Source organism: Sinohyriopsis cumingii, chromosome 15 (assembly GCF_028554795.1).
Source record: "Sinohyriopsis cumingii isolate HCF-2022 chromosome 15, ASM2855479v2, whole genome shotgun sequence".
Taxonomy (NCBI): Eukaryota; Metazoa; Mollusca; class Bivalvia; order Unionida; family Unionidae; genus Sinohyriopsis; species Sinohyriopsis cumingii.
In genome coordinates, this window is record NC_142975.1 from 72,234,112 (window position 1) to 72,252,723 (window position 18,612).

The 18,612-nt window shown below is 35.9% G+C and overlaps 1 protein-coding gene across 1 annotated transcript in view; it reads right to left on the reverse strand.

Moving 5' to 3' along the window:
- Positions 1-3,252: 3,252 nt before the first annotated feature.
- LOC149782052 (protein mono-ADP-ribosyltransferase PARP12-like) overlaps positions 3,253-18,612 on the reverse strand; it is a 52,918-nt gene continuing 37,558 nt past the window's right edge. Inside the window, exon 7 of the mRNA XM_089933472.1 lies at positions 3,253-17,278. Within this exon, the coding sequence (XP_089789598.1) occupies positions 16,870-17,278 (409 nt within the window). The 3' untranslated portion in view covers positions 3,253-16,869. The remainder of the gene's footprint in view (positions 17,279-18,612) is intronic.

An 18,612-nucleotide genomic window follows, 5' to 3' on the forward strand; every position in this document is an offset into this window, starting at 1 on the left:
GATTCCAGTGTGATATTCTATACATTGTACTAGCTTAGCTTCTTACTGAACCTTTGGTGTAAGAGTTGTCATGCCGCAACATCCTCGGTAAAATAAATTATTGTATATTCTCAAAGATCATATTGTTTTTAATTTCCATGAGGTTTAGTTCTGACATATCTAGAGACTCAACAGTATTATATGAACAGTGTTGTGCTGATATGCCATTAAGCTCTACTACTATTGCTAATTAACAAGTGGTAGAGAAGCAGCATTAACTGTATGTTCAGGTTGCTTCAATCAGTCACTTCTATTGATGTTCAGACGGCCACAGTGGTCCATCCCAAACTCAACAGGAGCCAAATTAATAGCTGGACATGAATTTAGCCAAAAATATAGGTCACAGCACAGCAGTGTTGGTGTGCAAGACATTGTAGTATTTCCATTTAGGATACCTTTTAAGTCTTACCATGATGTTGATATAACAAAACATTTAGAAGTAGCAATAACAAGACTATGGTACCCATGTTGGAATTCATATTATTAGCATCATTTTTCTTTATGGCGGACTAGACATTACAAGAAGTCTTTCAGCAAAAACCCCATGCTATGACCATTCATTCAGGAAAGGTAGTGATAAAATGTCCAAGATGGCCACAATAATGGCCATATTGGATATCTGAGCAGCACCATTTTATTTTTACCACTATCAGACATATCATTTTGATATAGCCATCTACTCAGGAAGAGCAGCAAGAACAAAATTCAAAAGATCGTTGCTCTGACTGCTATAATAAAACTGTGAGTGGCACTAATATCACCTAGGACCAACTAGATATTATAAGAAGTCTTCTGACTGCTATAATAAAACTGTGAGTGGCACTATTTTCACATAGGACCAACTAGATATCATAAGAAGTCTTCTGACTGCTATAATATAACTGTGAGTGGCACTATTTTCACATAGGACCAACTAGATATTATAAAAAGTCTTCTGACTGCTATAATAAAACTGTGAGTGGCACTATTTTCACCTAGGACCAACTAGATATCATAACAAGTCTTCTGACTGCTATAATAAAACTGTGATGGCACTATTTTCACCTAGGACCAACTAGATATCATAACAAGTCTTATGACTGCTATAATAAAACTGTGAGTGGCACTAATTTCACCTAGGACCAACTAGATATCATAAAAAGTCTTCTGACTGCTATAATAAAACTGTAAATGACACTATTATCACCTAGGACCAACTAGATATCATAAAAAGTCTTCTGACTGCTATAATAAAACTGTGAGTGGCACTATTTTCACATAGGACCAACTAGATATTATAAAAAGTCTTCTGACTGCTATAATAAAACTGTGACTGTTATAATAAAACTGTGAGTGGCACTATTATCACCTAGGACCAACTACATATCATAAGACGTTTTCCAGCGAGAACCTCAAGTCAGTATGACTACTGTTTGATCAAGAGGAATAACAGTAACACAATTTTCATGATGGCCACCATAGTGAACATCAGACTGACCCCATTTTTTATATAGGCCCAACTAGGCAAAATATGAAGTTTTTTCGGGGGGGGGGGGGGGGGTTGCAGACCCTATGTTGATATGACATCCATTTATGAGGAGTAGTGATAATAATTTTTTCAAGATGACAGTCATGATGGCCATATTGGACATCAGATTGGTACCATTTTCATTTAGGACCAACTAGACATCATTCTAAGTCTTTCTGTGTAAACTCCATGTTAATCTGACCATGTGGTTATACTGGTTGATCACCATGCATATCTTCTGATGATGACCACAATATGTATGATGTTTTGCAACTATTCTGTAGAAATTGCAACAATAATTGCATTCACAAAATTCTGTCATACATTGCATCAAGCTTTAATTCAAGAAGGGCAACCAACAACTCTTACAAAGATCATGGAAGTACAAGGACTTGACAATATGTGCATATTTAGATCATGACCATCATATGTACCAAATTTCACAGCAACCCTAAAAAAAAAAAAAACATAACACAATCTGTAAGACTAGTTGTGCTAATGAGATTGTGTCAAACACTGCATTAAGGTTGTACTCCACAGATATTACTGGCATGTACTTCTGATACAGGTAGAAGGTGAAATTGTTTGCATTTGCAATATGCACATGGATATCATTTTAGCATACCTTTACAATACTTTGAGGTATAATGGCTGAAATTTTGTTACAAGTTGTAGTCATGGAAATGGTACATGACTTAAGCACACAGATTATTAAAATAACTGCTCCCATGTGCTTGAAAAACCAGCCTGAACTAGTTCAAAGTACAGTAACTTAAGCAGTTATAATTACAAAAAATTAAAGAAAATTAAAAACTTAAACAATACCAATGATATACAGGGCCATGTTACATAGGATAACCACTAAGGAAAACCTGGAAAATTATTTCCCATTAAAATCAAATTGTATGCAAAGTGCAAAATTGTAGAGTATATTACAAGACTGGTAACTGTGAGAAAAATTGCAGTGCTAAGTGAATTGTTGAAATGTGGTTCCTCTGGTAATGATCATATTATCTATTAAATTTCATGGCTATCCATCAAAACCCAGGACTACTTGAGGTAACAAGATTGTGTAATCCTCATAATTAAGCTACAAGAAAAACAAGTACAATAACTCTAACAAAGATTGCAGAAGCAAAGTTCATATGCACTTTTCATGTGATGACCATACTACTGATGTTTAATGGTAATCGATCAACATGAGATCCAAGTGGGCCTGATACTGCTCAATTCAGCAGTTGTTAGTTTGCAAATGCAAACACATGTATTTAAACTGCAAAGGGGGGAAAGAAAGCCTGGAGTGTATAGTGGTTACATTCTCTATTATTTTTTGTGTGAATTAATGATTGTTGTTGTTGCAGGGTATAACACCATTTTTCAGCACAAGATAGGTTATACATGGCAGCCAGTATACCTGGTGGAGGAAGAAAACCCTGGGAATAACCACTGACCCACGAGAAGCCACTGGCAAGCTTTCTCGCGTACCTTATTAGCCAAGCATGAGATTCATACCCACACAGACAGAGGTGTGATGGCAGTGATCCGGAATGGTGAACGCTTTAGGCCACTTTTCTGGATAACTGAATAATGCATATTTTTATTGTACGATGTCATCATACCATATCTATGTACTGTACATGTTTTTGTTAGCTGAAAATGCAGTCTATATCTAATAATGGTTTAAATAAATTAATGAATACCTCTACTGACTTGTTTATTGTGCTTTATTATAACATGCAGTTGTACGTGTATATACATTTAAGTTCAAACAACACATCAAAAACACATCACACCAAATATGTACATACCACGTCAATTTCCTGAAGAAATCTGTTATCTTTATTTGGCTGGATTGTTTAGCGGATTGATTTGCAGTGATTCTTTATAAGTTTCATACAGTCTCAAGAATTTCACTGCTGTGTTATACGTCATCACTAGTCATCAAAATAAAGTGCAGACATTTGTATAAAATGTATTTTACAACTGTTTATTCTGCTAATGTGGCAATAATTGATATTACTTTTATTCAGAAATTAAGCCCTATACTGTCCATAGCTTAAATCTATCACATATTTTTTTTTGTACAGCCTTCAAGAAGCTGTCATTGCTACATACAACTGGTAAACATCAAAGAGGGTTTATGACACACTTAATTTATTAATCATGGTATGTCAGAAGAGTGGAGAATATGATCCCCCAGTGTGTAATTATTGACACTATATCAGTGAGTAGCAAGAACACATTTTTATACAACTGCTAGTTACAATACAGTCATTACAACAATGCCAAATACAACTAGTACCCTTGAAAACTATATACAAGTGAAGAAGTGCAAAGTATACACACCCTATATACTTATAAATTGGGTCCAACTGCAAAACTGCATCACCCTGATCAACTGTTGCATCATGCCACTTCAAGCATTGGCAAATCAGATCTATGTTGCTTGCTCTACTGATTACTCCTAACAAATTGCAGAAATCCAGATCTGCCAGCTCATTATGCAATGGTAGATCTGGGTCTATGCATATGGATCTAACTTGTATGCAAATATATACAGTATTTAATATGTTCAGGTTTCTTTCATATATGGTTCAGTGCACTTTATAACCATCAAGAATGGAAGAAACTGTATGTCCACATTAGACAGGTGTCCTTTGTATAAAGGACATTTTTTAGAAACTTATATTGGGAATTGCTAAAAGTGTATTTGATAGATATGTCCTTTATTCAAGAGCATGTCTCCCCGTATGCTGTGAACCAAATCTTACCTACTAGTAGGTGCCCTACATGATTGGGAAAACTTTTATCTAAAATTACTGGTAAACAAAACTGACTTAGAATCGGTCAGGAACCTGTATATATGGCGATTTCAAATGTGAAATTATCTCCCAAGATTGGTCAGTGTGACCTACTTTTGGCCACTGTGAGTATTGCTAATCACAGTCAATGCACCTATAACAAAAAAAGAAACAAATTATAGAGATTAGTGTGGATGGTAGTAGTGTTTTGTGTGATTTGGATTTTTAACGTAGCTTTAATAATTTTTCATTCATATCGCATCGATGTCTGCAGTGTCTAGCACTGGGGCATCTTGCCACAGATATGTAGCATGATTGCCCCCCACCCAGTCACATTATGAAACTGAACTCAAGCAACAGTAATAGTTAACTGACAGATGCACAGATAGTCATGACTAAATCATTATGTGCTTGGCATATGAAAACTCAAATACAAGTACAGCCAGACCACAATTTAGTTTTTGCCTCAGTGGTGAATATCTTGGTCATAACACATCTGAACATCATCTTACATGACCCTATCCATAACAGTGTCAAAGAAACTGAGCTAAACGAACAATAAAATGAAGCCATATCACAGAACCATGAAATATGTATTGTTTATGGGTGGGGAGTAAAACTAATTTCAATAATACAATACTTACCCATTGCTTTACTATAGCTTATGTTTTTTGTGCTGAAAAAAAAACTGTCCATTTCATGTGAATGCATCCTCCAACAAAGTGGAAAGTGTCAGTATGATGCAATCGAATAATGCGCCTGGCTTGTTTCATGCATAGCAATGTCACAGATAATGATGCCACCAGGACATCAGGATAGGAGGAGGGCATTTGACAATAGCAATGGGTAATTGGTTTTACACACCCAAACTACATTTTAATAGCAGCAATATGTTACCCATCAGGGTGAGGCAATCAACTCCTAAAATGTTCAGTCCTACTTCTGGAGGGCCACACAGGTCACTGAAGCAAAAGTAGCAGGCAGAAGTTATGGTGGCAGTCATAATGGTGGAAAGGCATATGCAATCTGATGATCCCACTGAAAGCTGAATACATCCACTGCCCATGCACTATGGTCCAGTACTGCAGAGATGTAAAAAGGAAGTCTGTTGTTGAACCTGTTGGCATGCAGGTCAACTAGTGACTTTACCCATAGAGTTTTGAATGACTTAGACTGTCCACTAAAATATTCCTTCCTTGAATGGACGGTGTGAACTCAGAGGGTGACTTTGTGTGAGGTGGCCCATTGGGGGTTCCAGATCTCCACACAAGTAGCATGTGTGTCTCCCTGATGTCAGAAAAACACTATGACAAACTTCCATGACACATCAACCCCTTACTTGTTGATACACCCTCGCAACATTCGATATACACTAGCTTTCCCTTCTACATAGTTAATGTGGAAAGGCAAATCTTTCCAAGTCTTCTAAGATGTGAAGAATTGTACCCTCTGTCAATAAGTGTGCATCCGAACCTCAATCTGATGCATCAGTGAACAGATAGGAATGAGAGTAAGATGCATGTATGGGGACCCCAGTCAAGAATCTGTCCTATTTCATCCACCAGCATAAATAGTGATGAAAAGTCTGATCCTAAAGAATTAAGAGCAGAGAATCTCTTTGTGGATTCTGCCTTGCAAAGAATAACAAACTGATGATGATGTCCTAATGGAAACAGATCCAAAGCAACATATAAGGTGCCCAATCAGGACATGTAATAATAAGAGGAGACAAAGATGTTTTTGAATACAATTGCCAATTCCATCTTTGTGATCCAATAAAAGCCAGAACAAATGTCTGGTTTGTGAGGAAATTTATTACTATGTAAACATAAAAGTCCTGAGGTAGAACAAGTTCTCACATCTCGAGTTGCTATGGATCAACAACGAAACAGATACTGATAGAGAGACTGAACCAGAACATTGTGGATCACAGGGTTCCTGCAGACTTAACAAACAAAAAAATTCCATGTTTCCAAAACGTTGCAATGCCAATCATACTCAATGACTAAAACATCTTGCATTACCAAGTAAATTAACTGTTGTGTTCAAACAAATTTTTGAATTGGTGATCAGCAAAAACTATGAAATTAGCATTTATTAACATTTTTAACTCCACTGTCAGAAATTCAATGATTTTTCCAATACTCTAAAGTTTTGAGAAATTCTATGACTTTAAAAGATATTGAAATATTTCTTTTAGATTCCAAAATTTTCCAGGATTCCAGGACCCACAGAAACCCTGTGGATCAGCCAAGTAACAAAATACTGGAAATTTGCTGTTCCCAGTAACTGGATGTATGCTGATAGTACTCCAATAACATGGCTTAAGTGCGGAAGAAATGGCAGAACCCAGATCTAAAAACCAGAGGCAGTCATAGTGTGGAGGAATGATCAGGATGTTCCCCTAGAAGAAAATGGTTTAAAAGGGAAAGCTTGATTACAATGCAAACCTTTCTTCCTCTCTCTGTAACCAGGAAGATTTGGGAATAGAATACAGGAGACTGATCATTCAGGACCTTTTTAACTAATCTTTTCCATTAAAGGGTTTGCATCTCCTCCCTCACTTTCACCAGAAAGACTGATGAAAGAACATGGGGTTCTTTGATAGTTGGTAACCTTTTTTCACATTGGAAAAGTGACCAGCCATTGTCCAAGACATTTTAACAAACCTCTGGAAGGGACCTAGATGAGCATCAATGGGGATGTTGGGAGAGGGATGCCTGGCAGGAGAGGGTTTGGGTCCCTCAGTCTGTTCCACCATTCCTTCGGTAGGAAAGGAAGGTGGGTTAAGGAACTTCCTCTGGAGGGTCTGTGGCTTTTATTCCTGTGCACTGTGAACCCAGCTTGTAGTTTGAGGTTGCATATTAGACTGGGGCTTCATCTGTATGAAACGCTTGGCAGACAGTCCCTGAGGGTGCCTCGCATTCCAATGCTGCTTGGTTGATTGCAATGAGCCAGGAGTTGGGAAGGATAGATGCTGATGCATCAGCAAGCCTTGAGAAGCAGTACCCCTAGAGAGGGTTTTGGCTTCAAATGGAAGATCTTTACTTAATGATTAAGCAAGACCTTTGATGAGTTCAATGTAACATCACAGTATATATATATACAGAAATTCCACCACTTATGCCACTACAAGAGAAGCACGTATCTGGATGTCTTAGCCACAGCTTCCAGTATGCATTGAAAGGTGGATTGATTCAGAAGGACTCTCTCAGCAAATTAGATGTAGCTGAAACGATGTCAACCTGCCAAGCTATGGTGACAAGAAACCTGGCTTTCTGTTCCATGGCTTCAATTGTTTTGATGCGAAGGTGTGCCCTGACTCCCATTGAAAATACCTATTTTTCTCTTTCTTTGGACAAATCAGCATCCTATTAGGAAAGTTCTTTAGGCCACTTCATAGAATCTACCCCATAACTGGCAGTACAGACATGGGATCTTAACGTAAATGATGGAACAGGTCCGGCCTCAATGTTGCCAAGCGACATTTTGGTCCGTGGAAAAAATACAAGAAATTTCTTTTATCATGGAGGAATAAGGGAGAAGCATGAGGTTGCATAAGATATTTTCCAATATGGAAAGGATCTTCTTGGGCTATGTACCAGATGGTTCAGGCATAAGTGAGGGGTTAAGAGGCTACATACTTCCTTTACTGCCATGTCAAAGGACTCGATCTCAACTTTGTCATTCAAATGTGAGGAAGGTGTGAGCGTGATAAGAAATGTCAGTTGTGTTGCTTCTACCTTGAACTTATTGGAGTCAACAAGGAGAGGGAAAACATCATCTCTGACTACAATACATTGAACTGGGGATTGGTTAGGAATCAAAAAAGGGTATCAGTGCACTTTGTGTCATGTCCTGTAAATTAGAGTGGAAATGAGTGGGGAGACAGGATTGTCTGTCTGCCCCCGGATGATGTGACACATCTAGCCTTCTGTTTCAGGTGATTTGTGAGTAGGTGATGATGGGATACGAGCCACATCTTCACCTCTACCATGTGGGTAGGGTCTTGTAGCCCATGGAGGGATGCAGGACCAGTGACACTAAGGTGGAGGTCCCACATAACAAAAAGGATTAGCTGGGAGATAATACGAAACGGGTGGATATCAATCCATTTTACTTCCCTGGTCTGGGTTCAGTGGGCAGACTCCCAATCCTGCACAGAATGGGACAGCAGAAGGGGATTGGGGTGGGGAATAAACAGTCAGTAACCTATCCCCATATCATGAGTCCACTGAGTGACAATTGGAGAATACTTCATCAACTGATTCATTATTAAGAAGGGTACAGTGCTGATCCTTCCCATCTGCAGGGCATGACATGCTACCACTAAAATGTTGGAAGTGATGCACCATCTCCTGTGTGGGAAGGATAACAATCTTCCTGGTGTGGTGCACCAACTATCTAATGGGAAAGAGTAACATGCTTGTGCAAGCTGCACCTACTAATGAGAAGGAGGAACATGTTTGTGCAAGCACTCCACCACCATATCAGGAAGGATCAACATGCCTGTGTGATGCTCCATCTCCCTGATGGGATGGAACAAAATGCTTGTGTGGTGTTCCACCTCCATGACAGGAGGGGGCAACACACCACATGGGCATGAAGTGAGCAGTGCACCACCTCCCTCTTGAGAGGGAGCAACTCAATGCTCTGAAGAATATTTGAAATCTCCTCCCTTTCTGGGGGAGGGTGACTGAATCCTTGAACATTCAGTTCTACCTTCAGGAGGTACCTCAAATGCTGCATAAATATTTGTTTTTCTTTTGACTATTTTTTAATTAGTTCGATAAACTCAAGGAACCCTTTAGTACTCTTCAGAGGTGAAGAGATAAGCCTCTCATAGACCCTTTGAGGTCTGTAAGTGAAAAATCAGAAAAGTCCGATGATGAGCGGGAGGGAAAATTTTGTTTTCTCTGCTGTCCATAGGTACTGCTGAAGGCAACTTGATTCCAGGTTTCAAAAGCCCATAATCTGCAATATGCACAGCGATATTTTTATGTGCAGTTTTAGCAATGGATATAGCCAGGGTGACTATCCCAAGACGCCTTCTTGTGGTCACACTGACGTTCAGACTGTACTGACAGTATTCTGAAAATAGAATAATGACATTATATATAACTGTACCATGTACTCACCTTGTTTTTATGCCGTACATACCACATATGCCCTTGTGTATACACGAAGTAAACAAATGACTGTTAAACCTGTCTTTTTCATTTGTTCAATAGAGACATTTACTGTTGTAACCATTATTGAGGACAAAGAAATGTAAATAAACCTGCTTTTTAATTACAGTTGAAAACAAGAAGCACTGACAGTAATAAACAAATAATTTTCACCATGTCAATATGTCAGTTTATCATTTCCCTTTAATGTTGGACAGATTGTTGCTGTTATTTATTATGCTATTAAGAACTCCTCAATACCTTAGTTGTATATTTTAGAATTGTCTACCTAAACCCCAAGGCAAGGATACACAATGTATCTTTTACGTCCCCATATTAATTCTAATTTTAAAGGGAGTAAAAGATACTGGCACAGAACATTTTAAATATGGAATGGACAGTTGTAACAGTGAGATATTTGTCTTAAAAAGAAACTGGAAGACTGCTAATATCGTACATGGTACAGGTTTTCTACAGGTAGATTTCTCTGGTGATCGAACATAATGTCCATACAGCATGATATTTTTGAAAAAGATGACAATTGTACACATGATACAAGGTGCATTTTACTGACAATTTCCCCACTGTGTGAGGATGTACTCACATGAAACAGATGGTGGGTTTTCAGCACGAAAAAGCATAAGCTAAACAATAGTGATGGGTAATGTATTGCTGTTATTAAAATGCATCAAAATGACCAATTTTTTGCATAAACTGTGATGTATCTACATTTCAAATTATATAATTCTGCATGCAAAAGTGTCCAAGAAAATAAGCTAAAAGCAAAATTTTACATAGATCAATAGAGCATAAAAGATAGGTACCATATACAAAAATACAAATAAAAAACTATAGGCACCATATACAAAAATAAAAATAAAAAACTAAACTATTATATTTTTTATACATTTGTTTTTATACCCAGATTTTGAAGGAGCAACACACAATACAAAATCTAAAAGATTTAAGCAGAAATGAAGGACCAATACCCTTTACAAATCTGAGTCAAAACTTCACACATTTCATAACATCATAAAACTTTAAAAAATCTATCTGCTTGCTTGTTAATATGATGCAATTCACAGAATATTTCATCACACCTCTTCATATTCATAAGTAATTTCATTACATATCATACATTACATATCATACATGCTATAAAAACATGTATCAAATATAAAATGTAACATATTATAGAACATTATTCTATTACAGGTCTTTTTAAATAACAATCATTGAAGCATTTGGTAAGATGATGAATTATATCTTACATTGTACTCATTTTACCAGGTAAAAATACTGAAACTTAACAAACAAAACAAACAAACAAACAAATCTACCAATATCTTAAGACATACTACTGTGGAGGATAGAGAACAATGAAATTTTTAAAAAAATTGTAAAACAATGTCTTGAACTGTTTTTGAAGGCAACCGGACGTCTTTTAATAATAAAATAAGTTTTTAAACATGTGTCATTACAAAACCAAATTAATAATATACAAAGTACAATCAAACTTACATATATATATATATATATATATATATATATATAGTATGTATAGTCGTATGGCTGCAATGAATACAAAATTTAGGACTTTAAACATTTAGATGAAACTACAACAGATGACTACACTATTATCAGTCAGGCTAGTTCTTGCTTCCTTAACATTTTTGAAAACATGAATACAAAATATTAGTAAAATTTCTGCTAAATATCTGTTTATGTATTAAAACACATAACTGCACACCAGTCAGAAAAAAAAAACTGCTATGAAAAAAACAGCAGCCCAAGGAGGACGAAAGAAGAGATAATGGTAAGCACCAAAGAGAAAGAAAAAGCAGGATTTAAAAATCTGTAAATAATAGATGTAAATAAATTTTACCAAAAATAAGACATGTATAATGAAGTCTACACATTTGACCAGCAAACCATGGTCTATTGAAACAACATTTATTAGGGACATTATACATACAATGACCAGTGTCAAACTGAGTAGCTGACGACTATATTAATTTAATGGAGACAGTTTAGTACCTTGACCAGTGAAAACATGCTTGTTCTGCCCCCCAACATCCCTATCAGGTCAGAACAACACTTGTGCATTGCTCCACCTCCCTGTTGTGAGGGAGCAATGTGCTTGTGTTGTGCTCCACCTCCATGCTACATGTTGCATGAGGTTAGTGGTGCATTACCTCCCTTTAGGGAAGGAACAAGATGTTGGTATGAACATGAAGAGTGTTCGACATCTCCCTTTCATGGGAGGCCATCAACTCCTTAAACATTTAGTTTTATCTTCATTGGAGACCTCAAATGCAACAGAATTTTATTTTTATTTTTTAAAGTTGGCCCCATAAATTCTTGGGACCCTCACAAGTGCTCTTGAGAGTGAAGAGCTAAGCCTCTCACTGAGTACTGGAGGATCTGCAAGTGAAAAACAAGAAAATACTGACTCTGAAGTGGATGGAACATTTTGTTTCCTCTGCTGTCCATAGGTACTGCTGGAATCAATTTTATTCCCGTTTTGAGAAGTCCATAATCTGCAATGTGCACAACAATATTTTCATGTGCACTATGAACCAGATCTGAAACTTAACAAACAATAAAGAACAAGACACTGTACCCAATATCTTAAGACTCCAAAAGATATAATCACAATGAAAATTTAAAAAATGGGAAAACAATATGGTCTGATTTTGAAGGAAACAGTGGGCCCTTTAAAAACAATATCAATTATTTAAACACAATTCACTGCACAAATAAAACAATAATATAAAGTGCAGTCAAATTTAAGTATAGTAATATGACTGCAATGAATACCAAATGTAGGACCTGAATTGCTGAGGTGGCAGATTCAATTTGGCCTTGTGTACTTAAAACTACAACAGCTGACAGCACTATCTTAAGTCAAGCCAATTCTTGCTCCCTGCTTCCTTATCATTTTTGAAAACATAAATACAAAATATTAGTCAAATTTCTGCAAAATATCTATTTATATAACTGCACACTAATCAGAAAAACTTGGTGTAAAAAAATTACCACTCAAGGAAGCTGACAGGAGATAAAGAACCAAACAAGAAAGCAAAAGCAGGATTTAGAATATGGCTAAAAAGTAAACAGATGATAAGTAATTTTACCAAAATTAATAAATGTACACTAAAGCCTGCAAATCTAAGGCATCCTTCTCTCTCTCTCTCTCTCTCTCTCTCTCTCTCTCTCTATATCTATGCTGGGGACAATATACATATTGACCAGTGACAGACTGAGTAGCTGACCACTATATACATTTAACTGGGGACAATATACATACAGTGACCAGTGACAGACTGAGTAGCTGACCATTATATACAGAACTTAACTATAACACAAAATAATTATTATAGCACACGAAAATGTGGCAGGTTCGACCTGAGCCTAACAAGCAGATGACCATTTGTATGGAGATGACTGATATTGGTCAATCCATACAACAAAAAAATTTAAATTTAAACATGACCAGTTTATGAGTTGGTTTATGAGTTAGACACTCTACCACCAGTATTAGGGCTGAATATATTGATATAGTGAATATAGGCTATTGAGGATATAATGAATAGAGGGCTATCGAGGATATAATGAATAGAGGGCTATTGAGGATATAATTAATATAGGGCTATTGAGGATATAATGAATATAGAGCTATTGAGGATATAATGAATATAGAGCTATTGAGGATATAATGAATATAGAGCTATTGAGGATACAATTAATATAGGGCTAGAAAAGGATATAATGAATATAAGGCTACTGAGGATATAATGAATACAGGGCTATTGAGGATATAATGAAAATAGGGCTATTGAAGATATAATGAATATAAGGCTATTGAGGATATAATGAATATAGGGCTATTGAAGATACAATGAATATAAGGCTATTGAGGATATAATGAATATAGGGCTATTGAGGATATAATGAATACAGGAATGAAAACTAAAGTCATTCAAGTATCAAAGGTAGGTCACAGTTCTCTACTTTTGATTTGATATGACTAAAATACTTCTCTTAAGAGGCATCCTCATACTGATTTTATTAATCTGTATGAAAGGTGCTGAGCTGGGTCCAAGATTTTGTTGCTATAATGTGCATTTTGCTGAAAATACAAATGCAAGCAAAGGTGAAATATGATCCAGAATATTCTGGGCATAATGAACTGAACAAATCAACAAAAAGTGCCAAATGCTGTATTGCCTCCAACTTCGTTGTTGGGAGATAACAAAGCTATAGTGGGTGAATCTTTAACAATAACCTAGTATCAAATAAAGCATTTCTAAAGTGAAATAGATACAAAATTCCCTGGTCCCACAGAATACACCATGTCCACAGCAGTAACACTGATGGTTATTTGTACAATCTGATCATTCTGACCCTTACATGTTACATATACAGGCAAGAAATTAAGTCAAAATGACTTTAATTAGTAATATGGCAATGAATTAAAATGCCTTAGCAGTCTTGCATTGGGTAAAGTCCTTAGTAATCTGGCATCGCCTTAAAGTGCCTTAGTAATCCTGCATTGCATAAAGTGCCTTAACACTCTTGTATTAAAGCACTTTGGTAATCTGGCATTGTATTAAAGCACCTTAGTATTCTAGCATTGCATTAAAGCACCTTAGTAATCTGTCATTACAATAAAGTGCCTTTAAGTAATCTGGCATTTCATTAAAGCACCTTATCTGGTATTGCGTGCCTTAGTACTCTGGCAATTTGAAAAAATGGCATATACAAAATTCCTCACTCAACATTTCAAAAGTTACCAAATCTAAATGATTGCTAAATTATAGTGTGAGTGACAAGGAGCTTTACACAGGCTAAGATGCCTAACAATTCAAAAGGAATGACATTTTGATGTAAACTTCTTGACACTGTAACAGTTTTTTAACACAAGATGAAAAAAAAAACCTGTCTACTTCTATCAGTCTTCCCTGTTGCATGACAAGTTTATTATCCTGTTTCAAACCTGGCTATATATCTTCAGTCTGTTTAATCTGGGCAAAACAAAAATACTAGTTTCAGAGTATGTAATGCTACTGAGATAGCATGAAAATAATTTCATCAAGTCATTTTCATACTGTAGTATCCACAGCTCTACGCCTAAAAGTTCTCGCCTGCCATAAAATCTTATTTTATAACAAACAAAAATCAACTGTGTTTACTAAATCCCATATAAACAAATATGGGATCTTGTGTGGGAGAACCATTTTACCTTTCATGCCATAAAGAACAGACACAAGTAATGTCCTTTAAATTTCCTGTCAGTATCAAAGCAGAATGCACACACAGAATTGAGGAAATGTGAATATGTGCTTTTCTGTGAATAAGCAGTGATACTGGCATGTTATAAAGATATTATACTACTTAAGCAAGTAAAGCTACCAAATGTTACACGACTGAAATTTATTGCCAGAGAGAGACTTAAACTGAAAACCTCTCTATCTCTGGACATGCATGCTAACTAAGCCATCCAAACCATTGCATTTTTCATGTGACATATACCCCTAATTACTGGAGACATATCCTTGTGTGTCCATCAACAATGACCATGCAGGTTGACACAATTCATGGTCAGACAAGTCTCCAACTCCAGAACTATAATACAAGAATTTTAGCCAACTGGGTTATCTGAACTGATACACCCAAACTGTTCCCCTTCCTTATCATAGATAACTCCATTTGTGTCTAAAAACCATAATCACATATCTCTGTATGAAAACGGAATGTCAAACTTTTGACATCTATGAAGAGAATTTCTTATGCTATCAAATGCCATGGGGGAAACAATTACAGCTAGGATGGGTCAATGAACTGCAGACCTACTTAGCTCTATATAGACACAACTACGAAGAAATCTACCTCAGTTTAATTACTGGCTGTAAGTGCTTAGCAAATGTGTAACTTTGTAAATCAAAATGGCTGTCAGTGAACTGCCCATATTGTGTCTTGTACATAAGAAATACAAAACAATATCCTGATGAAACAAAAGCTGATTGTTATATAGTTGTCCTATATGTCAGACACAAAAGCTGCCTGGCCTAAAGTTGTCTTATAAGTTAGACACAAATGCTACTTGATCCATACTTGTCCTATGTGTTGGACACAAAAGCTGCTTGTCATATACTTGTCTTATGTGTTGGACACAAAAGCTACTTGATCTATACTTGTTTATGTGTTGGACACAAAAGCTGCTTGTCCTGTACTTGTCTTATGTGTTGGACACATAAGCTACTTGATCTATACTTGTTTTATGTGTTGGACACAAAAGCTACTTGATCTGTACTTGTCTTATGTTTTGGACACAAAAGCTGCTTGTCCTATACTTAAGTGTTAGAAACAAAAGCTACTTGTCCTATATTGATCTTATGTGTTAGAAACAAAAGCTATAGGTCTTATACTTGTCTTAAGTGCTAGAAACAAAACCTATAGGTCCTATACTTGTTTTACATGATAGACACAAAAGCTACAGGTCCTATACTTGTCTTAAGTGTTAGACACAAAAGCTATAGGTCTTATACTTGTCTTAAGTGTTAGAAACAAAACCTATAGGTCCTATACTTGTCTTACATGATAGACACAAAAGCTATAGGTCCTATACTTGTCTTAAGTGTTAGACACAAAAGCTATAGGTCCAATACTTGTCTTATGTGTTAGACACAAAAGCTGCTTGTCCTTTACTTGTGTGTTAGACAATAAAGGTGTCAAATTAAATGAATCCTGCCACAATATGGCAGTAAGAATACTGTGAATAAAACAATGATGGTTTCAGAAATGTACTTCATGTACACAGCCATCTGTAAGGTAGATTACATATTTAAAAAAATTAGCCTGACTTTAATAAAAGAGTGACAAAAGAGTGACATTTAAGTTGTTTTAAACCACATACATGTTAAAACTGTTTGTAAACACCACTACCTTACTAGCTTGGTAACAAATAAAGCCATTCTAAGCCCAGATCACCTGATTAAATATGCAAATATTTCATTATCAAACATGATATTATTCAATGATGAACACTGTTGCACAATCTGTTCCAGACTGGTAACAATGTCAAAACCCATCAACTTGACTGGTTATCAAACTTGTCAAAACTCTTAACTTCTAACCTGCACTATAATATAACCAGAATTGTGCTGATATGTTTTTAAGACAATCCATGCAAGTTTCATCAAAATCTTTTGATAAATAAAGCCTCAAGAGTGTGAAGGAGCACCTCATGGATGGATGATGCAAGAGACACAATATTTGTAGGATTATTTCACAAACTGAACAATGGCCAGGCGAGTTAAAAATGTGTAGTACATTATTTGCAATTGTAATTCTAGTTGTACTTTATCAAATATTCTGGATACACTTGACAATTGTCAAAGATAACAAAAATTTCAGGATTTTTTACATCATCAACACACGAGTCATACAAATCACTGCATGGATTTTTTGGATCCTTAAGAGGAGGTCGAGTATATGTTTTATCACCCGTTGTGTAATCTCCAGCCACAACTTTAACAAGAAACACAGTACAGCAGTTTCCATGCTCAGTGTAGCCATCTGCAAATTTAGCAGTCTTAGCAAAGTAACTTCCCTTGCCATGTCGTGTTCCTGTTGTCAGTCCACTGAGACGGAAGTCAAAACCCTGACGGCAGATGGCTTCTATGTACTGCGACTGAGTCCCATGGAAAAGATACAGTTCTTTCAGGCCTGGATTCTTCCTTTGCATTTTTTCCTTTTTGCTGTAAATTAAGAAGCTCAATGACAGGAATTTCAACTAAGTCTAAGGTACCAATAAACATCAATTATCCGACTCCCTGGGGTGTGGATTTTGTTTTGAGTATGATTATCTAGATAAATAATAAAACAAATATTAATCCCAGATTTCAGTTCATTAGTCTGGATGAACAAAATGCCCTGGATAGTTGGTCTATGGACAATTAACTTATGGTAATTTAGGATTTTTATTTTAAAATCAGGCAATTTACATATGTATATCAACATATATAAAAAAAGTTTGTCTATCTTAAGTTTTTTCTGCTTCAAAGTCATAAAAAGATGTTTTTAATAAAGTGAAAATCCCAAACAATAATATAAAATTGGGGAAAAATGAAAAAATTGCAAAAATGTACTGGAAATCTCATCAGGTCATTTACATGAAAAATACAAATATGCCAAGCAAATTTTAATTATCTAATTAAAATGCTTTTTTGCCTTGATCATAATAAAAACATTGCTGTCAAAATGTTCCAGTCCCCAAAATGTTATAAATGTATAAGAGACTGACAGATTTCTGTAAAAGCATTAAAATATAATCAGGTCATCAACCTATGACCATGGTAGACAGGAAAATTTCATGGCTCTAATTTTGATAAGTGTTGTGCTATTCTGCAAACAAAATTCAGGACAAATATACTGATGTACAGAAAAAGAAACCAATGGCAGGAAAACAATGTGCCCCCTTATGCTACCACAGTGGATGCATGCAAAAACATGAAATACTGATATGTTGATGTTTTTAGTAGTCTCATAAATTAGCTTGGACAATTTACTATAAATTCATGTTCTCCAATTTAAAAAATCTTTATCAATCTTTACAATAACACTGATTCTATTTAACATTATATGGTAATGAAATTTTGATAAGAATGTTTCAATTTGTTGGCAAAAGTAGGAACACTACATTTGTTTGTTTCAAACTTCATCTTTTAGTTTGCTGCAGCATACAGTTAACACACCAGTTGCAGTATTCTTAAATGTATCTTTATCTTAACAGGCGATAATATCTTAAGACACTGTTTACGGACAGCCAAACTTTATTTCCCAAGATAATTACTTCACACTCTGTAATTTTCAGACATAATTTAAAGAATTGTATTTATGCACTTATGTTTTTGGCTACAAGTTTTAAATTTAGTTCTACAAGTAAGAGTATCAGAATCAGCCAAATCATGTAGGAATATGAGAAGGCTTGCCAGTGGCCTCCTGGAGTTAATGGTTCTTGCCAGGGTTTTCCCTGTGTTTTTCCTCCACTAGTTATACTGGCTACTATGTATAGCCTATCATGTGCTGAAAC